This window comes from Symphodus melops, assembly GCF_947650265.1.
Source record: "Symphodus melops genome assembly, chromosome: 6".
Classification (NCBI taxonomy): domain Eukaryota; kingdom Metazoa; phylum Chordata; class Actinopteri; order Labriformes; family Labridae; genus Symphodus; species Symphodus melops.
Window position 1 is genome coordinate 22,576,992 of NC_136696.1, and position 25,271 is coordinate 22,602,262.

The window sequence follows — 25,271 nt, forward strand, 5'->3', positions numbered from 1 at the left end:
AGATTTTATTAAAAACCAAAATAATTCACCCCTAGTTATTACAATACATAGCAATTCATTATGAAAAGTAATACCATGGCTCTATTCTCTCGGCTCTCAAAACTCTTTGTCCAAAAAGACAATTTTCTTTCCTTGCACCTCTCAGGTATAAACCAAGAACACAGATAAAGAGACAAACACACAAAAGGAAACTGAAACAGCTGAACAGATGTAACACACCTCAGGAACTAAAAGCTCATTGTGATGGTCTCATTTTAAATGGTCGGACAGATTGATACAGTACATGGTGTACACACACACACACACACACACACACACACACACACACACACACACACACACACACACACACACACACACACACACACACACACACACACACACACACACACACACAACTTACATGAAGGCCAACAAGGTGATCATAACTGCAGAGTAAGAAGATTAATTCAAGTATTGAGTATAGTCAGGTCACGTGTGTGTTATTGTGATGTGTAACTTGACCGGCCGTAACTTTGTAAATCTACATGTTTTACATTTAAATGTTATAAATGTACATGAAGTTGTAAGCCTCTCAACATCTAGCCAATAAGTACAGAGGTACAGTCTGAACACCTTACGCAGGGCGGGGTCTGCTCCTCATGCAGGTCTGTCAGCTTTGGCACACCTGGAGAGGGACTGGCACCAGTCACAAACAGACCACTGCTGGCTCCACTTCATGTCAGTCTATTCCAAGTAATCAGCCCTCCAGATATAACGATGTTTCGTGGAGATTGTAAGTTAACATTGACTGATTTACATTACGCGCGATGAATGTCACATGGGGTTTGCTGACGTTACTGGGTCTGGTGAGCCACACCGAGTCGAGGTGCTCACCGACCTCTTACTACAAGAACTGCTGGATCAAACGCTTTCCGGGGATTTTTATAAACATCGAAGAGTCTCAGAGGAGAGGAGCTCAGCTTTTACAGTCCTACCAGGAGGAGAGCGCGCTCAAATGCAGCCGCACCTGCTGCCTTACGCGAAACTGTGAGTACTTCTTCTGAATCAGCAGATATCGACCATCCAGTTTTCCCCTCATTCTCATTGATTTATTGTCTTTCCTCTCCCGTAGTTTCCTGCAATCTGGCTATTTTTCACTACGAAACCTCTCAAGAAAACGTGAACTGCTTCCACTTGCACTGCCCAACCCTGGAGAGCTGCATCCTCAGCCACAGGGGAAACGTTGTTCTCTACAACATCACCAAAGGTAAGGAAGGAGTAAGCAGCCTACGAAAAAATGTACAACTTCCTCTAATTGGAAACTCTCCTTATTTGCAGCTGGACTTTCATATTAGGAAAGAACATAATTTCCCTATAATAAATAGATCGAATTACTGCGCAACAGGCTACACTCGACCCACATCGGTATGAAAAAAAAGAAAGAAAAAACACGTTTTATCTGCCCCAACAAACTAAAGACTAATTTAAAGGTGATTTTGAGTATTCTCATTTTCTTAAACATTATATACTCTTAACCACATACTTTAAAAAAAAAAAAAAAAAAAACAGCAAAACGTTTCCTGTTAATTTGCAGGTTTAAACTGTGTCTCTATTCCAACAAAGATAATCCGAACTTTGCCAAAATACAACATTGAAATGCCTTTAACACTAAAGCAAGAGAGAATTTTCTCATTGCAAAATAGAAGAGTGCAGCTCTGAGGCTTATTAACACCTATGTGTTGAACTTAATTGGCAAAAAGTGAAGAAAAAAACAAAGAGAATAGACATAACTTAATCTTTTAAAGTTTTTTTTTTTTTAGGCCATCTTTACCTTTATTGGTTAGGACAACTAGCGAGCAAGGGGATGACATGCAGCAAAGGGCTGAAGTCAGATTTGAACCCACTAGGACTAAAGTCTCTCTACGTGGGGTGTGCGACATGACCATTGTGCCATCCAGAACCATTGATGATGTCTCTTTTGTTACCTAGGTGTGGATCCAGACCTGTTGGTGTTTGGAAAATACTTCACCTCTAATGTCCGAGTGTTACCACACCACTACAGTCGAGTGAACGCCTCAGAGCCGCTGTCTTCGGACAAAAGACAGTTCATACATCCACCTCCACCCGCTGCTGTGCCCCCGACTGCTGCTACTACTGTTCGACTCCCAACAAGCAGAGTGTTCACTTCTTCCACTGCCAAAAGCCCCAAATCCACCAAATCCATCATCTCCCCCGCTCTGCAGAGAACGAGTCAGCCGTTTACTGTTCCTACAACTACACCTGCTTTGTTTTCAACTCCTGAGACTCTGCTAGCTTCAGGAAACAATGTGCAAACAACAACCCCGACCATCTCCGTGTCATCTCCTGCCCCCAGCTTTACTACGCTTCCTTCGTCTACCTCAGCAGCCACCCTCAGCCCTGCCCTCTCCAAAACCACCCCTGCCTTTTCCACCACAACTTCACAGCCCTCCGTATCACCTGCACTTCATCACAGCACCACTTTCTCACAGAAGCCCACCACGGCTCAAATAGGAAATATAGAGAGCAGCAAGCAAAACCCCAACGACACCAAGGGCAGCCTGGGGAGGAACCACACTGCAGGCAGTGAGGGGGGGCAAGGTGTCAGTGGAGAAGACACTTTCGAGGGTTTGGGACCAGGCTGGCATGTAGCTACTCACACCCTGCTGGTTGCTGTTGTTGTCTGTATCACAGTGCTGCTGAGCTGCTGCTGCTCCTTTCTGCTGGTGGTGAGCTGGAGGGGCCAGAGGAAGAGGATGGGAAGATATCGGACGTCATGGAGAGGGAAAAGAGGCTCCATGCGTCTGATAAAGTATGTGCTGGTCAGAGAAAACACCTGAACGGTGAAACAAAAACATGGCACAAAGACAGATTTTTTTTTACGTTTACAGTGTTTTAAAAAAAGTGCATCCTGGAATAGCTGGTATGTAATATACATGTGTTTTTGTCTATTTCTAATGAATCGCATGGACATACTGTATCTTTAAATAGCTTTGTGTACAGATAGCGATAAATCTAATTTACACTCTTGGAACACATCTGCTGTTGTCTGATGGCGCTCTGGGAGCTTTTGACTTTCTTGCAGTGCAGCGAGTTGTTAGCTATGAAGGACTTTAAACCAAGACTTCCTTTTCTGTACGTTGCCATGGTTCGCATCCCAAAGAGCATCTTCAGCATTGACAATTAACAAGGGGTCTCGGGACAGAATCGAGGACAGGTTTATGAGCTGCACTTGTACGCTGATATCACTTTTAAAGAGATTCATTGAAACTCAATGTTGCCAGAAGACTGCAGATTGGTTCTGGAAGAACAAGACGGATCGTATCCTACTTTGGCTTTCCACACTGACTGTTTTGCTCCATACAGTCAACGGCTGCTGAAAGACAATTGGATGATGCGATTTAAAAAAACAAAGCCCTTCTGATACCAGGTGCTGCTCCTATGCCTCCAGATTCTGTATTTTTTTTTTCTTTTTTTAGAGGAACAAATAAATTTTAGTAACTCTGACTTTAGTTTGACTTACATTGCAAGAATATTCATCAGAAGCAGACACGGCCAATATCAGTCCGCAGAATTTTGCCTCTTAAACACGTTAAGCCCTTCGATGAATTAAGCCGACGTTGATGCCAAACCTCAAAGACCTTGGCCAGTTGTCTTCGCTGGTCTTAAGTGGTACTTGACATTTTCAAGGACAGGCTCCAGGCTTGAATTAAAGGGTTGTGTTGACAGACCACTTTCTGTCTTTGAACCCTGGTGCACTCCAGCACATCTTCTCAGTGAATCAGGTTCCTCTTGATCTTAAAGTTCAACCAAAAAAAAAAAAAAAAAAAAAAAACCTCTCAAAGAGGGGTGAAGTGCTTTTCAACAACCTGCCTTTTCACAAAGGGAGCCTCTCTACCTCTCTCCAACCGGACAGTGACGAGAGCGGAACGGAAGCTGAAGCTGGGAACTGACTGAAGGGGGCTTTTAGTAAACTTCACAGATTGAACTCTTAGCAACAGGATGCATTAGACTTTTATTTGTGTATGTCAAAGACAGCATCATACAGCTGACATGGAAAATAAATACATCAGTTGAGACCCTTAAAGTTGGAATATCTGGGTTTATGTAGGAGCACTTTTTTTTTTATCTACAGGATACATTTGTTCTGTAACTGGAGTCCAGAATAATGTACCAACATTGAGCCGTCTGAGATCCCGTGAATGAAGTCGTGTTACAGGTCGAGTACTTTCTTCACAGCCTCTTTGTACTGCAGCATGGTGCTCTCGCTCTCTCCCTCATTCTTCAACCTGGTGACAGAGTCCTTATACTCCTGCACCTCTCGTCTCCCCAGCAGCTGCTCTCGCACCTCCTCCTCCGCTTCTCCTTCCCCGGCCACTTTCGTGCGTACGAGAACATCCAGCATGTTCTTTTGAGACGGACTGCCCTCCCAGCTGTACTCCTCCATGTCTGCCACCGTCTTCTCGTCCTCCCACGCCTCCGTTTTCTGAAGAAGAAGAAAAACAGAACGCATAAGATTTTACAACTCCAAATACGTCACTAATCAAAATTACTTTTTTTTTTTTTTTTTTTAAAGCCTTTGACTGATATGAAATATGGGGGTCCCCACCCCAGCCCTTCCTTGGATGCCCCCTCTCACAGAGATAATATTTCTCCACATGTAGCTCTCCATCCTCTGGCTGTCATCGCGTTCTCTTGAGAACAATACATCCCAGTGTGCAGCAGCTTTAAAGCAGGGCAGCGGCTGAGCCTCAAGCTCTCTCCAGGTGTTTGAGGTTAATAACCGTCATTACCACCACACGCATCTGATCCACATTACATCCCACCTGCGGCCGGTCCGCTGAGGCGCATGAGATACTCGGGGACAGGTCAATGGGTTACTTGTAGATCAGATGGTCCTCTGTGGCATTCGACGCGCACTGGATTTGTTTTCAACCCTCTTCTGTAACTTTCTTTACTGTTACGAGAACACTTTTTTAATTAATTTTTTTTATTGTGGTTGCATCAAAAGAACTGACGCAAATGGTCCATCATTTTAAATTGGAGGAGGGCTGCCTTTTACAAGGACAAATCTGTTAGTGCTTTGCCTTGAGAGAGACCTCCACGAACTGAGTGCAATCAACAGGAGTCTGCAGTCAAACATGAACATCCCTGTACGGCTCATATTTGAAGGCCTGGCAAAGTCTCAACCTCTGCAAAGCTATTGCAGCGATACTACAGTATGCAAAAATAATAAGTATTGACACTTCTGGCATCGTGTGGGTCATAGCATCCGTCACTCAGTGAGTATCTGATCACTTGTCAGCAGACAGACTGCTGTTATCTGGATAAAGTTTGAGTAGCTGCCACGTTAACATTTGTTTTCGGGTCGGGGACGGGACAGGTGTTTGGCAGGAAGGCACGCACAGTGGATGCAGTGCCTCTAGTGGTGGACGTCCCCCTCCACGCCTGGATTAGCACACTCTAGAATTAGTATTGAGTATTGGGTCTGTCGCACTGAGTGGGGAGATACAATCTTTTCAGCGGCTGCTAACAATTGGCTCCTTTGTGGGCTAGCATTTCAACCTGAACGTTACGCCACTCTCACAGCTTCACTGAGCCTGCTGGACAAGCACTGTGCCTTTCATTGTGTGTCCAAAAGGCCAGTACACTGTTCTGCTCTCTGGCTTGGACGCCTTCCCCAACTAAGAGATGTTTTTTTTTTCTTCCCTGTTTTTATTTGCATCAGCCATGACGAGGAAAAAAAAAAAAAAAAAAACAACCTCTCAGAGGCAAATGTTCTTTCATGTGCGTGGCTGTGAATTCAATTGAACGGCGCCTCCGGTAATGACCTGGTGGCAGACTTCTGTGATGGTTGGCTTAATGTGAATGAGTATCAGGGTCAACACCTGAAAGGGGAGTCTGTGTCTGTATGAGCAGGGAAATGTCAACTGGACAATGTGGCTGTTTGCTGTGCCTCTGCCCATTCAAGTCTGATACCTCCCTAATGGGCTCAGGCCTCAGATCACAGAGCGAGATGGTTGAGAACTTCAAGTTTAAAAAACAAAAAAAAGGTACTGGAGCGTTCCTTCAGGCGTACAGAAATGTCACCGAATTTGATAAACCGGCAGACGTAAACGTTTCAAACAGTTTACTCTCACATCAGGCTGAGACAAACTAAAGGAACACAAAAACCATAAAAGGTGTCAGCTTGAAATAAACGAGCAACAGTCTTAAGTGAATCAACATTTGTAAGGTGACATAAGGTCAAAGACAGAGCAGACACAGGTCACGTGACTTTTTCTTAATACTCCCATATTAACTGTGACAGCTTTTTTTGTATATACTGTATGCATCCTTGAGGGAAATCCTGCTTTACTCTGTTATTGACAGACATGCTTCTCAAACACACCGGGCCCAACTACAGTCAGGAAGTCAGGAAATGGAAATGCTGATTGGCCTTCGAGGAACAGTGGCGAATGATCGATCTGGAACAGACGGTTCGCTGCACTTGCACGCAGATCGAACGATACAAACACAGGACTCGTACGATGGATGGAAGCCCGGATGTCACTGCTGCACATCGTTTATTGCTTTTGCTCTGTTTCACCTGCATACACTGAAGCCTGCTGCTAACGTGATTGGTCAGCACTACCCGGACTATGAGTGTACCAAACTGAAGAGTACAGATGTGACACAGTCTCTGTAAATAGAGATGACCTCTGACAGGGCTTTGGATTAGGAGGACTTTTTCTCATGACCTGGTACATCCGTCTGTAAGGAAAATAAAATAAATCAGTTGAGCAGAGTTAGCAGGGGAACTCACCCAGGACTCGTGGTAAAGCACCGTTAGCAGGTACATGGCGTAGTCCTGGTTCTGCTGTCTCAGTGGGCAGCTGGTACATGGAGGGAGAGAGAGGAGAAGAGAGATTAGAGCACGTGTTTGATCTCCTCACTCATTCTAATTCATATAAAGGTTGTTCACCTGTCAGCTCTGATGGTCAGCGTATCCGTGTCTTTGTCGTATCTCTCCCCGACAAGTTTGAGCATTTTCCTGCGTGCGTGCTGGTCCAGGTTCAAACTGGACAACTTGACCTATAAGAGCAAAGACAGCGACACAGTTCGATAAATGAGAGAGAGAGAGAGGCTTTACAGCTGAGACACTTTAAAGAGAAAACGACTTGGGCAGATGTCCTTTCATGGTGTATTGCATCTTTTGACTGAAGCTCCTATCCCTTAAAAATGAAATCAAATCCTTTTGTTTGTTTTCAACCCGTACAGAGCTCGGACCGAGGAGATGAGAAGCGGACCTCTAAGCCCCTGGCACAACGGACAGAGGGAAGAGATCAGAGATTATTCCTCGATACATTTTTTGGAGCTCTTTTCATAGAATTGTTAGAAAGCAACAACAAACTTGTGTTCAGGCTGCTGCAGCTCGCGCACAGAGAGCACGAGCTCAGAGGTTTTTGGGATGTGCACCGACGAGGAGAAGGATGAATTTGTCGCCTCTGGGACCAATTACCACGTTCCCCTCACTGCTTTACCCCACTCAAACAATCTAAACTAGAACTAAAGCAGAGCCCACTCTTTAGCATACACACCCCCTGTCTGAACACTGGATGAATTCTTGTTGTGCTGAAAATGGGGTCTTGTTCCACTTGCTCTGGATTTGGAACCTAATTGTGCGAGATTTGCTCTGCAATCTGTCTTTCTGCTTAATCCACCTGGATTAATGTCTGGATAATTCCTTCCATGCTGATATAATCTGAGGCAAAGTGTCTGTGGAGCTGATGGCTCGCGGCGAACGCTCTTCAAAATGACACATTTCCACCTGCAGAGATGACACATCTGTGAAAAGGGTAGCTTAAGTTCTGATGTGTCTGAATCATGTTGGTCGGCAACATTAGTTTTTTGTGTGTGTTTTTTCCGTTTCTGAGCAACGCTAGCTGGTTAGCAGGCGATCTTCATAAAAACACAGACAGCGTGTGTGTAAAGCGTCCAACAACAGCTTCACCCCGAGGTCACAGCTTCTCCTGCGTTTCTCCCCCCTCCCTCCACTGATAGAACCTAACGTATAGCTCTCCTTACAGATGGATTGTGGGCGTGGTGTGTCATTTCATGTTTCCATTCTGGCTCTGCGAGGAGGATTGTATGTTGATGGATTAGTGATGGTTGTGGTGGTGAAGGGATTAAGAGGAATATGAAAATGTACCAACAAATATGTCGATGATAAAGAGGTTTCTGTTACTTTCTTTCTGAGCAAACAAGCTGAGAGATATACATATACATATATATATATATATAAATTCCTAAATATCTGCAGACTTTAACTAACACATGACATCACCAGAGTGTCAGCACATGCTTGAAAATGCTTTAATCTCTTTCTCTTTTTTAGACCTGATGGCTTCATTTCTTGGGTTTGAGGTCACTGGACAAAGACGGTCTCTCCGGATGAGTCAGTGACATGATGTCAGCCGGTGATTATGCATCCCTGTAAATCTCTAATCTCATTTTTCATGTTGGGTTTCTCCACACTCCCCGATCTATACGTCCACCAAACACCGCTAAAGCTCGGGATCATCGGGTGAAAAGCCGAGGGCGGGCAGCGGGAACACTCACTTTGAGATGAACAATGCGAGCTGAAGGGTTTCGAAGAGACTGGCCGGCTGACACGTAGTCCGCGCTTTCTACTTTGATGGGGAAGAGCTCGTCACATTTGGCATCAGAGTCCAGGGAGGAGGGCCACTCTGTGCAGAAAGCTGAGAAAACACAGAGACTTGTTCAAATGCAAAACGAGCTTTTTTTAAAAAAATTTTTTTATGTGGATGTCAACAAAAGACATTAGGAAATAGCTTTTCTCCGGATAATTAAAAAAATTAATTACGTCTCAGGGCTTCACAATGTTTCTTGATGGCTGCTGGCGTCAAGTGCAGAAAGTTTGGTATCTGAAAAAGATGAGCGATCAATTAGGTTTGAACTTTCGCACCAAAAACCTAAATCAAGCTGAGTCCCAGAAACTCTTCCATTTAAAGTCATAATTACTGAGCTCATCGTCTCATAAATAGGATGTCTGCATGGAGACAGTAGGATTAAGTTGAAATGTACTTCTTTTAAATTCTATTTTTTGCTTGTCATGAGGACAGAATATTCACTAATTCGAGTCAGGGGGTTTTGTTCCAGTTTGTATCTGCGCTTTGCCGTGTCTCTTTGGCGTTTATAACATTTAAGACGTGAGGTCTGACCTTGACCAGCTCCAAGTTGCCCTTCTTCTCCGGTGGGACGCCTCCCTTCACAGGGTAGCCCATCCTCACAGGCAGCGGAACGGAGCTCGGTCTGAAGGGTGTAGCTGCTGGATAGACGGCAGTCCAGTCCTGATCCACCGGCATCTTCTCTGTCCTGGGCTCCCCGGGCTGAAACAAAACACCAGACACAAACATCGTTTATAAATCAGCAAACTGTGAAGCTGGCCATGACTGTTTTTGAAGACGATGAAAGAGAACAGCACATGTAATACAATGAAACTCAAACAACATGCTATTTGTCCGGTGAATACATCGAGTAATATTGGAGATAAAATTAGCAGATGCTGATAGCCACATGATATGCTAACATCGGCCAAAATTATCAGCTGGTAGATAATTTGTTTGCCGTCTTACTAAAAGCATTGAACACCAATCTGTTGGATACAGACTTCACCTGGTGTCTTGATAAATGTCTTGCCTCTTTTAAATACATGTATTGTTATACTGCGGTTAAAAAACAGACGTGTAGGCTGCACTCTTACCTCTCTTCTAGGTTTTCTCTGAAAGGATCCTCTTCCATTTCTCTGGGGAAAACCTAAAAGATTAATGATATTTGTGAAGCCGCACACAAGCATTTTTGAGCTCCTGCGAACACGTGACGATTTAACTTCAACAAAATACAATGTCTTCTATCGTACCTTTTTTTAAAAAAATTTTTTTTAATCGTGTTCATAAAAACAACGCCGATATACAACTGGTGTATTTGAAGGTTTTTGTATTTGCTGCCTTTACCGTGTATCATCATTTACTCACATTTTATAGAATCATTTCACCTTATTGACAGTGTTTCTCTCTTCTCATCACTGGCTGATGATTTTTGTTGTTGTATTTAGTCCTCTCTTGTCTTTTCTTATCAATGATTGTAAGAAAAAAAAAAACACATCCATTGTAAATATTTTATAACATGATATATACCAACACATACTGTGTATTTAAGGTGACACTTTTTAGTGCACTGCAAGTAGCCAATTAAAATTCAATAAAATGTGATGCTCTGTGGATTTAAAATATCGCCCATTTTTAACACAAGTATTTTTTGAAGCTTCAAAGTTTCCATCTCAAGATAAAAAAGCATTTCTTAGTTTAGTTTCCTTGTTCTGCTGTATTTGGTAAATAAACCTTTAGTTTCTGAAGACAAAACGTTACATTTGATGACAGCCTCTTGAATTAAATTGCCTTTTAATCAATTGTTTTTATTAAAAAAGATGAACAACAAAATCTAGATCAAACTAACCGATAATGAGACCTGACAAAACAATTATTTTTAGGACAATATGCAGTCCACATTTGTTTTTAAAAAAAAAAAATTTCTGCCGTGACATGTAGTAAATTAAAAATAATAAGTTTAAGTTTAATAAAATAAGTTTGTTTTAAATGTTATAGGATTGGTGTTGGATAGATTATGATGAGAAGAGAGAAAACATAAAGTGTCATAATAATAATAATAATAATAATAAATCACTTAAAAAGATGAATAAATAAGACATGTTTCTACTGTATCTCTGGTTTACTGGCCTCTGTGACAGTATTTGAAGCCTTTAGCTTAGCCTCCATCTGTGGCTCTGAATCGTTTATCTACTTCAATGAGAAAGAGAAACTTACCTTTATTACCTTGAGGTGAATTTGTAGACAGAGCTGTGGCATATGTGACCCTGGTCACTGAGCTATTTAGTCCAAGACCAGTAACACTTATTCGACCTAGAGACAGAAATGCCTTGCTTGTGTGTGAAGCCATGTTTTCTCGAAGACTACGGAAAAGAGAGAGGGTCAAAATGAACGGATTGCGAGACATTTAATTTGGTGAGTTTAGTGCCCCCTATAGGCGAACACAGCTCGGGGAGATGTGAATTGTGCGACTTTTTTTCAAACGGTAAAGGTAATACTTTAAAAGTAACCTATAAAAGAAGTGTTGTTAAATTAATGGTAATGTATCTTTTTCACTCTTTCTGAAGCTTATTTTCATCAACTAAGTGACCCTGAGGATGTTTCAGCTGCAGCTCTTCTGCCAAATGCTTCTTTTAAAACATGTTGCGTTCAAATGTATCCGTAAAACCAAACCTTCTAAGTTACAAGTTGTTTAAAATGCCTTGTGGCTAAAACACACACTGTGGGCTAATACAACCACGACGAGTGAGATGTAGTTTTTGTTGGGAACCAACAAAAATTACACCGAAATGTATAAGCTCTGCTTTATTTTAGGCAGTTAACCTCAACTTCATGTAAGTTGAAGGAGCAGCTAAAACTTTGGACAATGTATGCTACATGAATCCTTTGGCACTAAAATGTCCTTGAACTGACCTATAGTTTATGAGGAGAAGAGTATGTGGTATGTCTCCAGAGACGTTTATCATACTTTGTTCAGGTGTTGTGGATGGCTATAGCAGCCAGCTTGTGCAGAAGCTCAAACTTGGCCGAGCTATCAACAATTTTAAAATGGGCCCGGTTTTTATTCAGCACTCTTGGCAAATTATGGCACAAATTTGAAACAGAACATTTTTCTTTGTGTGGTAAGACTTATGCAGACCACAGTCAAAGGGCTGCATGGATTTATTTCAATTTTTGTGGTTCAATAGACACTCAAGTTACTTAATTAAATGTTCAAAAACTCTGTGAAAGAGGATTTTTCATAATATGTCTCCTTTAAAAGTGAACACATCAAAAGTCTGTGAATGTGTTATTTTTGCTATTATTATTACTATAATGCTGTTTTTGCTTTTGTTTACTGTTTTGCACCAAAACACCAAGTGAAGTTGTTAGGCACTTGGCAATAAAAACAACTATTTTGATTCTGATTATCAACATTAAACCATGGCTTTTTGTAAAAAAAAGGGGGGAAAAAACCCATGACGCTGATATCAATAAAAATAATAATCCTAGTAATGTACACAAGCAAGCTGTCAATTGCTGTTCAGTGCAGATTAATCCCCAGCCTTTTATGGGCTTTAGTTTTGTTGTTTTTGTGTGTTGTTTATGTTTTGTTGTTGAATATGAAATTGCTATTTGATAGACAATATACATGTACATTTCAAGGCACTAAAGAACTCGACTTCCACATTCTGGTAAAACATATTTGCGTAAAAAAAGTAAGTTCTTCACGTATAGTGTACTACCACTACTTCACCTTGGCTATATTGGTTATTGGAACAACACTGGAGTATTACACAAGTAGACTACTACACTGCGTCTTATCTTGTAATGGCTACATTTCCCGTAGTCTTTGAACGCAGCACTTGAACAGGCACAGGCAGCGATGCACTTCAAAGGGACAAGTCCTGCAGGCAGCAAGCGAATAAAGGCTCGTGATTTGACTCTCTTTTTGATGTCATTGATTGTTTATTTATCTTTAGCAATGGATCATTATTTAATGAAGAAATTGTTTCTCGACTGTATTCTGTGTTTTTTATTTTTTAAACAAAAACTAAACGGCTAACCTGTTGCCTGGCTTCTTATTTATTATTTAACATATCATTTATCCACCTTGCGGTGTGCAAGTCAAGGTCCGAAAGGGTAATTTGTTTAATTGTTTAATTCTCGAAGGGGTTTAGCTCTCAATTGTAGTGTCGCATCAATTGGTGTAAATACTGACATAACATTTGTATTTATAATACAACTTCATTAAACTGAACCACCGTGCGCACCGAGCGCCCCAGGCAGACGTCACCTAAAAGAGTCCCACGACGTTCAGAGGACAAAAGGTAAGGCTATGTTTTTGTTTGTATTTTTGTTTTGCTTGTTATTTCCCCCACGTGTTGTAGTCACAGATCCCACACGATAACTGTACAGTCCCAGCGCAGTAGCCTCGGCATGTCTGATGGTTCTTTGTGCGTCTTTGTAGTTTTTTTGAAGGGAGAAACTCTACCTACAGGGAGACAGAAGCGCGTGCGGTTCCTGTCATCGGTTCTTCCATAGGTGAGGACAGATATGGACGGGGTTGGCTGGTAACAATCTGCCCGCCTCTCTTGTCCCATGAGACTTTTTTCCGATCCATTTAGACATCAGTCCGTCCATCTATCACGCTATACCGTCCTTGTTTAATGTCATTTTCAGAGAATCCCACTCATTTTTGAGAGGCCTACACTCATTCATGGTAGCCTATAAGATGACTTGGCTGATGAAAATTGTTTTAGAAAGTGTTCATGCTCTCCAGGTTTAGTTACAGGTCAATTCTCATGTGAAGTCGTTTACATTAAGTTTTTAAAAAATCGCCTACTGTATTCCAGAACATTTTAAATATATTCTTGATTTTAAGCTTATATTGCACATTTCAAAAGCCCAAGTCTCTGTGTTTAATTTATCTCGTTGTTCATATACTATAGACAGTGTGCAGTAATTGCAGAAACGTTTTTTTGTATGAGATGACTTTTTGGCAACTTTGACCCCCCTCTATATCAAGATAAAGTATTTGCTTGCATCCTAAAATATAGTTCTTGATCTGACTGTTTACTGTAAAGAAAGATTAACAGAAAAAAAAAGCTGTAAGACACACTTAAAAAAAACAACAACTAACTATTACCATGGCTGTAACTATCCAGTCTTCTTTTCATCGACTCACAAGTTGATTAAGCTTCTTTGACATTTAGTGTGACTGTTGGGGAAGGTCGTTTGCTGGAGCCGTAATGGCTGAAAATGTGGATCACGGTGGATAAACACACTTTATGTTTGTCTCTAAATTTTTTAAACAACATGCTGTGCATTTTTTCCATCTCCAAATGGAAAAACCTTACAAGTTTGATGCTTTGTAATTGTAAATCTTTAGAGAGACAGACATAAGTGGTGTTGTGTGTGCACCTGTTGCCACATTAAATCCATAAGGTCCTGTTCAGGTAACATAACATATCTGTTTTGCTCTTGTGTTACTTCAGTAGGTCAAAGTGTAAAAGGCCTGCCTGTATAACCAGTTGCAAAAGTTCATCGTAATGTCACTGTGATTTCTTCTGCACGGACGTTAATCCCCTCCTCTTCATAAACTCACAAACATGAAAAACCTACAGCAGTATACAATCTGTACATCTTAAGAGCAAAAAAGTAGAACTGTTACACAATGGGATGCTCTAATCGGCATCAGTGCCATAAGTACAAAAGGTCTCTGATCCCTGTTGAATTGCAATTCAAAAGTATCATGCAGGATTGAACCACCTTTGGTATTTTCCTGGTTCTGAGCTGGAGATGTTTTAAGGTTTTGTGGCGATGCCATCTGTTACAGAAGCAGATGTTGATGTAGCTGAAAATGTATACTGCACATATAAGTTCCCCTAAGGTCCCTTCTGTTAGAGGGCAGGGCTTATTTTCAGCCATACTATCTCCATGACTCATGTCACTTCTTCCACTGCAGGTATGGACACACGTGCAACACAGCTGAGAGCGCCCCTAACTGCAGCGGGCAGCTAGCCATGCCCCGTTAGGTGTTTTCTCCATCTGAACCTCGACCTTGGACATAACCTTCAGGACTCTGAAGCCCATCTTGCCATACTCCTTTTGGGCAACATGGGGGAAAAACGGCCGCACTCCTTCCACATGACATGCCACGTGCAACGGGACTATGGCAGCAGGCTGGGGAGCTCCTTCATACGTTGCAGCCCCAACGGATACGCCAGCACGAACCTCAGCCTCAGCAGGGACCAGGACTTGGATGCTGATCCTGCAGAAGCCTCAACCTGCACGACAGCTACCTCTCTTGTCCTGCGCGCTCCTGCACCTGAAAGAAGCCACTACTCTCCTGTTGCACTGGAACTGGACCCCTCAGTGGTGAATAATGGATCAGGCGTTACCTGCCGTCCTCCAGCAGAGGACAAAAAGGACCCTGCACTTGGGACAACAAACAGCCGACCATCCATCACCACTATCCAGCAGCCACTCCCTCTTTCAAGCTGGCTGCATCATCACCAAAAGGAGTTCCAGAGCCCTTACATCAAGACTAGCATGCAGGGGGATGTTTACAACTTCCTAGAGAGACCTGCTGGATTGAAATGCTTCCTTTACCACTTCCTTGTGTGAGTAGCTGTCTATGCTGATTACAGTGTAACCAGATGGGGTTTCCCAAAGTGTAAGAAAACAGCTCCAGTCCCTCTCTCTTTAACCACATCTAGTGATAATCCTTCCAGTATTAGGTTCTGGTTCCCAGTAACAGAAGAAGGGGTGTACAGTATGTGTCTTCAAGGGTGTTTTATGATAGGCCGGCAGAAGCAGGTCAGTGATCTGGTCAACTCCAGCTCTGTGGCACAGATGAGCTCCGTCCTGCACTTCCTTAATGTCAACACATTAGCAAGCTCATGCATGAAACATGGAGGCTCCTTCTTCATCCTGCTAACCTGACCTGAGAGAGCAGCACACACTGACCGACAACTAAAGCACAGCGCAGAGGAATCAGTTTATTAACCGCCTCCAAAGAACACCATCTCCAACACTGAATGTTTAAACAGATGAAGGTGCTGTGTGAATGGTTACAAAGTCATTGAAATAATAATAATATTGAAATATTCAAACAAAGTGAAAGGAAAGAAATATAAATATCTTAACATGTTGAAACTTCATGAATCATACATTCATATTTCTAATTATACATTATACAGTTTTCATGCTGCCTGTTCAAGGCGCTACATTTACACCCCCGTGACGTCTCGCCTTCACTGTCACAGAGAACAGGGCTGTGTGTGTGCATGTCTGCGTGTGTGTGTGTATACGTGAAGCTCACACTCTTTCTATAATTGCGTGCTGCGAAAATTCGATGAATTCACAGACTGGGACGCTTTTATATTTAGTCGTAGCAGGATAAATATGAATTTACAAAGACATAATGAAGGCGGGGCTTCGTTACGGCGCTGTTGTCTTATCACACTCTGTGAAAGACCGTAGCTTCATACTTTGATTCAGCTGTCTTTAGCACATTAGATTAAAAGTGCGAAAAGTTACAGTTTGTATAGATTTTTCAACATGAATCTGTTATGAGACGGTTTTAAATAAAACAATAATAAAACTTTATTTGAAGTATTTTCATAACTCTACTCACTTTAACAATTGGCTAACTTAAAACAAACCAAAAAAAAACATGAAGAGCTGGATGTCATGACCAACAATCCCCCCTGACACGTGACTTAAAGATCTTCTGTCTCTGAAGTATGCCACAATTCATTCCCAGACGTCATAGTAAGCCCTGAGCCTGTGGATTTAAAGCAGATTAGAGAAAACATGAATGATAATACTAGAAGTTCAATCAAAAGGCCTCCACTGAACTCTTTCAAATATTCATCTGTCTCGCACATGGAGGCACAGATACATATTTTCGGTTAGTTTGGTCTTTCTCTTTTACGCTTGTGAAAGCCTGGATTATGTAACATAATTTGTGTTTTCAAACAATTAATTCTGTGCATGCCAGCTCTACATGTTTTCAATCATGTTAAACTGTAGTTGGGTTACAGTAACAGAATACAGCATCCTGTTGACTGTTACATGTACAGTAGCAGCTTGCTCTAAGGTGTTGGTTTCTGGCTCTGTTGTGGTTACACACACATCCTAAACCAGATCTTTGAGCTGTATCGTCACCTGCAGGTTCAAGCCAACGTAACAAACAGCATCATTTTAAAATGTTCTTAAAAATGTGGTGTAGATAAGTCCAACAGTTTAGCCAACGTCAACATCAGCCTTACAAGGGTCAAGGCTGAATACTCCTGATATGATTTTACATCCCATAAAATACCTGTTTTTTTTTATTTTTATTGTTGTTTGTGATTTTTTTTATAAACTTGGTAGAATAGAAAATATCGTTATTATCATTGCTGTTAATGTAGCAAAAGACAGTCAAGCAGCTCTCGTCAGTGCCATCTCATAAAAACAAAGGAATATGAACAAGAACAACATAAATAAGCCAAACAGACAGTAAAATCCTAATAACAAAAGAGTCTGCAGTCTGAAATGATTCAAATGTATGAATTATGTATAGTAGCATGAGAGTCAAAGCTTTCACAATAAGCTTTTCTTTAAGTAAAAATCATTCAGAATGTATTCTTATTTTATTTACAGCAGTGTTAAGAAGCTACGTCCATCACAGTACAGTTATATCATGAAGGTTACAGCTCTGTCTTTATTTGACAGCTGAAGAGAAACAGGAAATACTGCGAGGGGAAAGTGGGGAATGACATGCAGCGATAGGCCGAGGCTGGACTCAAACCCACGGGCACTATACAGTGGGACCTATTGCCTCTGCACATGGGTCGTGCAGCTTAGCCATGAGGCAGACTCTGAAAACTCACTTTTAAGTGTGCAAGTACCTCTTTGATTGGCTGCAAGACGTTTTCCAAATAGGATGTTTTGTCTAAATAGATCTGGTCCAGTGTCGGACATTGAAGAGTAAAAAAGTAAAAAAAAAAAAGTTATTTTCATCTTTATTACAAACTTTAAAAGTTACAGAGCAAGACACTTTGTGGCATCCCCAAAATGCAGGTTTACTTAATGAGCGCTACAGATCCATTGTGGTCATTTATGTGGACAGGAAAGACATTGAAGTTGGATGTTCCATTTTCTGCTGTAAAATACGAGAATAGATAAATAATGACAGGGCATTATTTTGGGCATCATAACTCATGATTTCATCACTTTCTCTGCACATCGTTTTCCAGCATATTACGCAGCATCTTGTGTTTGTGGGCATGACTCAGCAGTTTGGCAGCTCTGGCATTAAAATTACCAGAAAAAATATTTGTCTTCTGGTGACTATCGTACAAAGTCGTCTACTTCTGAAAGGTCCCCTTCCTCTGAACTCATCCATTATCCAAACACTATGTGCAAGTGAGGTACAATTAGTCTGTCTAATTAGGATATTTTCTTTGTCAATGCAAGATGAATGGAAACTCTGCTGGGACGCTGTATTATTCTGCATGTACACTGTAGGTGGTATTTTGTGTGCCCTGCATGCTTTAGGCCAGCAGTAATTGAGGGTCTAATGTTCTGCCCTCACAGAGGAGAGAGAACTGGAGCCTGTGCTTCATTTAGTATTAAACCCTTCTGACTGATCCCCGCTGACACTTTTTTAAGTAACTCTTACTTGTGGATGGCTATCACTGGTGGCAATCTATTCTCCTGGCCTCTTTACAGATTGGCAGTGGAGAAGGGAATAAAAGGCTGTCTGCAGCACTCATGACAACACTAATAGGCCTGCTCTGCATTATGATGACATACAGAGACAGACAATACAGCCGCACGCACACACACACACACACACACACACACACACACAGGTGGTGGTTCAATTCATCACTCCCTTTATCATGCCGGAAACAGCATCAGCATCAGCAAATTAACACACAAATACAGAACAGTGTGCATGCAGAGACCAACACACGCTGAAACACACACACACACACACACACACACACACACACAGAGATGTGCAAATGGGGTCTGATTGCACAACACAATGTAGTGGAACTCATTGGGTCATAGAAGCTTATGAATGCAGTCATCAGCACTCCATCTGGCTGTTTTGGAACATCTGTCCATTCAGCAATGTTGGGCACAATTTAATCCAAATATATGTAAAACTGCATTGAGGACGTGTGGTGGTAATCTGTTAAATATGCCTTTTTCACAACAGTTTTTGACTCTTTGATTTCTTCCTGACAGCTGCTTTACAAACACCCCTCTTCAGATCGGTGCCACAAAAAAAAAAAACAGTTGCAGTTATAGTTGCAAAGTTGAAGGGGTCTTTTTAGAATCCAACCGATGAATTGACCAGCCGATAATATCGGCTGATATTAGCTCATCCAGTGACTATCTGTATTGGCTAATTTTATCGCAGATGTGCACCAATATTACTAGATATATTCACCAGTCGGACTAGCAGTTTTCTTTCACCAGCAGAGAGCGCTGTATCAATTACAACCAACATTACTACTGTGACGCCCAGACATGCACAGTTACTTTCCAGTTGAGTGAATAGTTTGGCTTTGTCATATATCTTTTCCACAAGTGTTCGATAACTGCATTTGACGGATCAATGCAATAAATGTGTACATCAATATCTATCTGTATGGATTGAACATAGATATGTGAACGATATCGGCCGATATATCGATATCAGAGACTTTTCCCTCCCAAACATCCATGTTTTATCAAAAATCTCACATCGGTCAGGCCAGAGTCTTTTTCTCCCTCCCTAGATGTTAGAAAACAATGAATTATTTATAGAAACACGTTTTAAGAAATAAATATAATATGTAAGCATGGCATTTGGTCCATTAAAGAGTAGACGGACAGAAACACGCACATACTATGTTAATGAGGAAAGACTTCTGAGTAGGTGGAAAACTCACAGACGGGATAACGAAGAGAGAGCCCGAAAAGAGTGTTACATAACGGCATGCAGACTCACAGGCACACAGAGAACCTGAGGCAGTGATCCCCTCGATGATGGGCCTCTCCCTCTGAGTCTTTTACATAACTAAAAGGGATGAACATGCAAGTCCTCAGTGCTCATAAATGCCCTTCTCACACTGCAAGTAGATGCAGTCTGTCTGAAGGTGTGTTAAGATGGAGAAAAGTTTGTAAAATTTGTTTTAGAAATCCCATGTTGAGCTTACACAGTAGATAAAACAGATCAAACTAGACAACCTTTTTTTTTCTTTGTGTTTTTTTGCATTTTTTCCGACATTATTTCTACATTTACAGCGAGCAGTTTTGCAACAGAGGAAGCACCGCATCTGTTCATCCTTGTGAAAATGCAGTGGGCACAGATGTTGTCAGGAATCTTTGGTTCTGTGTGTCTTCCTATTAGGACAGATTATGAAAAGGCTGCAGTCAATCTCCCCCGTCCATGTGGAACGCACTGAAAGGAAACCTCCTGTTTGATATCTGCTTACAAGAGATTACTGACTGAGTGAAGTGAACTGTTGGGGTCACTCTGCAGCAGGTTTTTTTTTTTTTTTGGGTTGAAAACTGCCCATTGTGTTCAACAGTTGAAGATTACCTTGGATGATACAGACACAAAATGATCAACAAGCAACAGAGAAATGAAAGTCGATTCTTTGATCATAATGCCTAAAATATGCAAACACGTCTGCCTTCAGAGTATTATTGTTTAGTATTTGCTGATTATTTGTACATTAAAATAGAATGATTTTATCCCTCTCAAGCTTTCCAATGAACCAATAAGCACTTTGACCTGAATTCTTCTGACACTCAAGTCAACGTTTCCCTGTTATATCCTTCCCTTGTGCTGTTACCAGTTGGTACAGACTGAGATTTCAACATTTTACACTCTTTGGCTGATTGATAAGTTCGAAATGCTTACGAATGATGTGGAGCAGTACAAGTCATTTTAACAGAGAAGCTCGACAGTGTTTCCCTTTAGCTTCGAATGCTGTTGATGTTGAATCTGGTTATGAACTCCTTTCCATTCTGTCAAACCCACCTTTCTCTCTCTTTATTCATCTTTTCCTCCAACCTATAAGAAAAAAAAACATATTTTTTTCCAAGTATTTGCCGGACAAGATGATAGCTTAACCAGGATGGAATATCCATGTTTATGGCTGTGGCTGATGTGGTGTAATCCACCCTAAGCTCTTCCATTGAAGGGATGGGAGGGGGGTGGATGGTGGTCAGTAGTCAGCAGAGAGGGCTGTACATGTCTGCTTTGCCTCTGACCATGCTCGCTAGCAGTGATGCCCTGGGCAGTGTGCGTGCTCTTAGCTTGATGTTAGTGCTGTTTGAGGTCACATCCAAGGAGCAGTCTTAGAAATGTAAAACAGCAAAGTTACACACAGGCAAACTCTTTGGAAGTTAAATCAATCTACCTGCATCGGACAGATCAGCTATCTAACTGATTTAGTGATTTTAATAGGTGCAGGATTTACCTGAATTGGTTGGTACACTGATGTGACGATGCAGAGTTCGTTGAATCGCTGCTGTTTTAAAGAAGAATTCAAAAAAGGGAGTGGATTAGGTTGTCTCCCAACTAGAAGTTCGGGGGTTCGATCCCCAGCTCCCGCAGCCACATGGGCAATAAGGCACTTAACCTCAAGTTGAGTGTGAATGGAAAAGCGCTATACAAGCTCAAGCCCATTTACCATTTACTGACTTTTTCTAGTCTTATGATCACTCGGAGTGCTTTCACATCAAATGTCACATTCACCCATTCACACCACATTGTGTGACAGCTGAAACCACTAATCCACAGCTACCACTAACACTTTGGAAATACTGTATACATTTGTGCATCAACGATAAATAAGTACGCTCATGCTGATTTATCATGATGTGCTCTGCTAAAAAAAAAAAAAAAGTTATCTGGCTTAGCTTTAAAAAAGTGCTTAAAAACGAACATAACTTGATGGAAGAGAAAAGAGGCTCGGGGCCAGGCATGGGAAAGATTGTTTTCTGAATGCTGTGAATTAGCATGCTAATGACATTTTGAGGCCTGGTTGTTTTAAACGTGTGCTGGTGATGTTGTCTGTGTGTCCATTGTTTGATGCTGGAGGGTGTTTGCTTGGATTGTTTGAAGAGGGGCCTTTCAGGTTTCAAAGACTTGTTTGATACACTGTTCTGGTTTGAAGGGGAACTGTTCAGTGTGTGTGCAGCTCCCAGCAGAGAGGGCCTGGAGGTCGTGCAGGCTTGATGGAGTAGCTGTGCACTTGATAGTTGTATTAATCTGCCTTCATTCACATACTCATCTTTATAACAGATTTTTTCATGTTGTTTGTAGGAGTTCTGTAGACATAGTAGGACGGCTAAACATCAAGCAACAGCCTCAGATGTTGAAATGAATACAATGCAGAAGCATAAAAACTTAAGCGTCCACTTAAAGTTAGCTCCCACAGTGAAACCAACCACACGAGGGTCCATGTTAAAATGCCAAATTTTACTGCAAAAATACACTTGTTTTGCCCTCAATAGTAAGTAAGTATGGACGACTTATTTTTATTTATGATCTTTGTTACGATTCGATTCAGAATCTATTATTGGTTAAAAACGATTCTAGATTCATGATTCATGGTCTATTTTGGAATGAGTAAATACATCAGGATCTACTTCAGTCATGTGAGACTGGCTGAATTTCTCGCTGCTCAATTTGGCATTCTAGTTCAAGAGTTAGCTTTAACACTTAGCAGGTAGTGACTGAAAATAAAATCTGTTTTTTTTTTTTGGAAGTTATGAATCTATTTTAAAATGAAAAGAATCTCAATTTGTCATAAATCAATGTTTTCCCTACCCATAATAAGTAGGAAGGATAAGAAGGGGATTCTTCTGTGACTCACCAGCTGGCCTGATAATGTTTTGCTTGGCTCCACTTAATCTAAATCCATTGACCTTGACCTGTTAGCATTGTTGGTGTTTCATCATTTAGATTTAGAATATGAGTTAATAGGCCAGTGTTAGCAACCAGGACTCTGTTAGCTGACTTCAACACCTGAGCTGGCCATGCCACTTTAAAAATATATGGTCCCAGACTCCTAGCCAGTAAACAAATCAAACCTCTAATCTGTTTCATCTGTCTGTGTTTTATAAAGTACGTGTGAGTTTGTTTTTTGTGTGTTTATAAGTATCAATACAGTTTATATTGACATGTCCACTTCTTGCCCCCCCCCAGTTTCCCCACTTGATTGAGAGGGTTTGGTGTGGCTCACACTGTACTTATTTTAGTGAAGCTAAACAGATTCGCACTCAGTAATACTCACTAAAGCCCCAGCTGTTATGTTTTAATCAGATCTCAGGGGTTTTGGCCTGGCTAAATAAGGTTGGCTAATGGTTATGTGTGACCCAGTCCTGACCAAAGTGAAAATGCTGCAGAAAGATTATGTCTATGACATTCTGAAAAAATGCTAAATCATGGACTTTAGCTGCAGACAGCCTGCATGTGTGTAGCTTTAAACATTTGCAGCCATGCATCATGGTCCTCACATGGGATGTTTTATTTAACCCTGGAAACCTTGATTACATCAAGAGAAAATGTGTGCCAACTTAAAGCCCCGCCACATTCAAGTCCAACCTATTTGTCTTATTTTAGCTTTTAGCTCTCTTCTCACTTTATTGGATAAGGTTGCTTAATTTAAAAACTACAATTAAAATACAATAATAATAATAATAATAATAATATGTAGACAATTAAAAAAATATTCCTAATTGTTTCATGGGATAAGCATATTGAGGGGATTAACAGAGATCAATGCAGAATATTACCATTACATAAGAGGAATTTGAACTTTACGTTGTGAATATGATAGAGATGAAATGATCTGATATATTATCCTGATAACGAGCTCAGAACATCCCAGATACTGTCAATAAAAATAGACCACATTTTCCCATACTTGTACCATATCTACTAGGGCTGTGCTCAATGTGGCTGCAAAGTTTTAAAAGACGATTGACTTACGGTGCAGTTCACAATAACACTATAACCACAGCTTTGGGATTCAAATATTTAAATGTATTTCTCTGATCTCTGAGGACCTGAAGTGTTTGAAGTCGTAGGATCCTTGAAATAACTCTGCTGTTATTCTCAGCAATAAGTACGTTTCATATTGTATCGAGTGCTTGGAGCAAATATTCAGCCCTTATGTAAACTGCAAATTGAACCACAATTTGTTATCGCAATATGACCATTTGCAAAAAAAACAAAACAAGGATGTACTTGGTGACATTTATCCCACTGCTGGTACAGAACATGAAGTCATTGCACTCTTCCAAAATCAAACATATGCCGCACTTCTTTGCACTGAAAAGAAGCGGCTTACATGAGCCTGTTAGTGGCTGCATGGCTATGACATCATATTGATGCTTACTCTAATAACATGATGTCAGTTCAACAGTCGGGAAACATATTTTCAATTGCCCTTACTCGCCCTTTTCTTAACCTGCCCCCTCTTAGCCTTTTCTAAAAGGCTGGTAATGCCACAGGTTGGGAGCCAAATAGATGTTCTTTTGGCCAAGGGCTGCATACACAGTTATATAGCAATAGCAACTGTGTTTACTGCATTAAGCATTTCAATACAAACTAGGAAGGTAGTATTGTAACAAATGAGACGGTGTTTTTCTGGGATGCCTATAAGCAGAGCCAAAGGTATGTTCAGACTTTATGGTGGGACTGAATGTTTAAAGTAAAAAAGAAACTTCAATCAAATTATAAATCCAAAGAACGACTAGCACTCAAATGTTACAGCATTATTTATTTCATCTAATCTTTGGATTTCTTCCTCAAACGTTGGCTTGGGTTTGAACAACATGGGACATTAATGCAAGATGTTAAAACAAATATGACGCATAATGAATATCGGCTTTAGTGTTTTTATTTTTGCAACTTCTGTTTTCTGCTGCTCTAAATTTGTTTTAAAGTCATCTCCATCTGCAATTCATAAGAATCCTTTTGTTTTAATATTGGCCAGTTGCTGTGCATTCATGAACCGTGTCCCCTTGGCTTCGTCTGATTGGTCAAACACTCACATTGTGTGAATGCGTGTAGATGAAGTTGATGTCCTTAGAGTGGAATTTCGTGATTACACATGTCCTTTTGCGTTGAAATGCAAACAGTTTTTAATCTGCGTCCCTACTTTCTTTCTTGATACCTTCCCCACGTTTTGAGCAAAACAGCGTCATGACAGCTGCAATCCAACTGGCTCTTCTCTAATTTGCATTTTCTGTCATGTTTCCATTTGGTTACTGAATCATTTGCTTTGAGTAGCACTGTCCACCCTGCAGAAGCACGGATTGGCCCTAAGCTGAGTTTGTATTTTTCAGTGCCATATGTCGAGGTCATGACACCAAGGATGAGTCTCGCCATGAAATCTCAGTGGACGTTTGAGGTGCCACTCCGGCATCTAAAGTTCTGTTTGCTGAAGTCAGTGATGAAGGGTGACCGATCAACACGAGGCATGATGTCCACTGGTATGAAGTAAAACAGAACATCAAACCAAGTTAGCATCATCAGGTCTGCCCTCGTTTTCAGACGCTGCGTCTCACTTTTGTTGTCGTAGTGATTGAAAGTCACACTTTACCAAGTGC

At 41.1% G+C, this 25,271-nt stretch overlaps 3 protein-coding genes across 4 annotated transcripts in view; 2 read left to right on the forward strand and 1 right to left on the reverse strand.

Moving 5' to 3' along the window:
* The first annotated feature begins 636 nt into the window (after nucleotides 1–636).
* On the forward strand, nucleotides 637–3,512 carry mansc4 (MANSC domain containing 4). The gene is made up of 3 exons (XM_079347096.1): nucleotides 637–1,029; nucleotides 1,115–1,249; nucleotides 1,972–3,512. The coding sequence occupies exons 1-3, from the start codon at nucleotides 810–812 to the stop codon at nucleotides 2,838–2,840; spliced, it is 1,224 nt and encodes a 407-aa protein (XP_079203222.1). The 5' UTR covers nucleotides 637–809; the 3' UTR covers nucleotides 2,841–3,512.
* Nucleotides 3,513–3,996: 484 nt separating this feature from the next.
* mrps35 (mitochondrial ribosomal protein S35) lies at nucleotides 3,997–11,066 on the reverse strand. 2 transcript variants are annotated; one of them, XM_079347098.1, is made up of 8 exons: nucleotides 10,896–11,066; nucleotides 9,767–9,819; nucleotides 9,225–9,392; nucleotides 8,867–8,927; nucleotides 8,602–8,741; nucleotides 6,965–7,074; nucleotides 6,806–6,875; nucleotides 3,997–4,486 (listed from the first exon to the last, which is right to left on the reverse strand). In XM_079347098.1, the coding sequence occupies exons 1-8, from the start codon at nucleotides 11,017–11,019 to the stop codon at nucleotides 4,214–4,216; spliced, it is 999 nt and encodes a 332-aa protein (XP_079203224.1). In that variant the 5' UTR covers nucleotides 11,020–11,066; the 3' UTR covers nucleotides 3,997–4,213. The 2 variants fall into 2 exon arrangements, with proteins under 2 accessions (XP_079203224.1, XP_079203223.1); XM_079347097.1 differs by having other exon boundaries at nucleotides 10,887–11,066.
* Nucleotides 11,055–25,271, forward strand: part of kcnq1.2 (potassium voltage-gated channel, KQT-like subfamily, member 1.2) — a 164,543-nt gene continuing 150,326 nt past the window's right edge. The window contains exons 1-3 of the mRNA XM_079346805.1: nucleotides 11,055–11,084; nucleotides 12,499–12,979; nucleotides 14,617–15,274. Of these exons, the coding sequence (XP_079202931.1) occupies nucleotides 14,769–15,274 (506 nt within the window). The 5' untranslated portion in view covers nucleotides 11,055–11,084; nucleotides 12,499–12,979; nucleotides 14,617–14,768. The remainder of the gene's footprint in view (nucleotides 11,085–12,498; nucleotides 12,980–14,616; nucleotides 15,275–25,271) is intronic.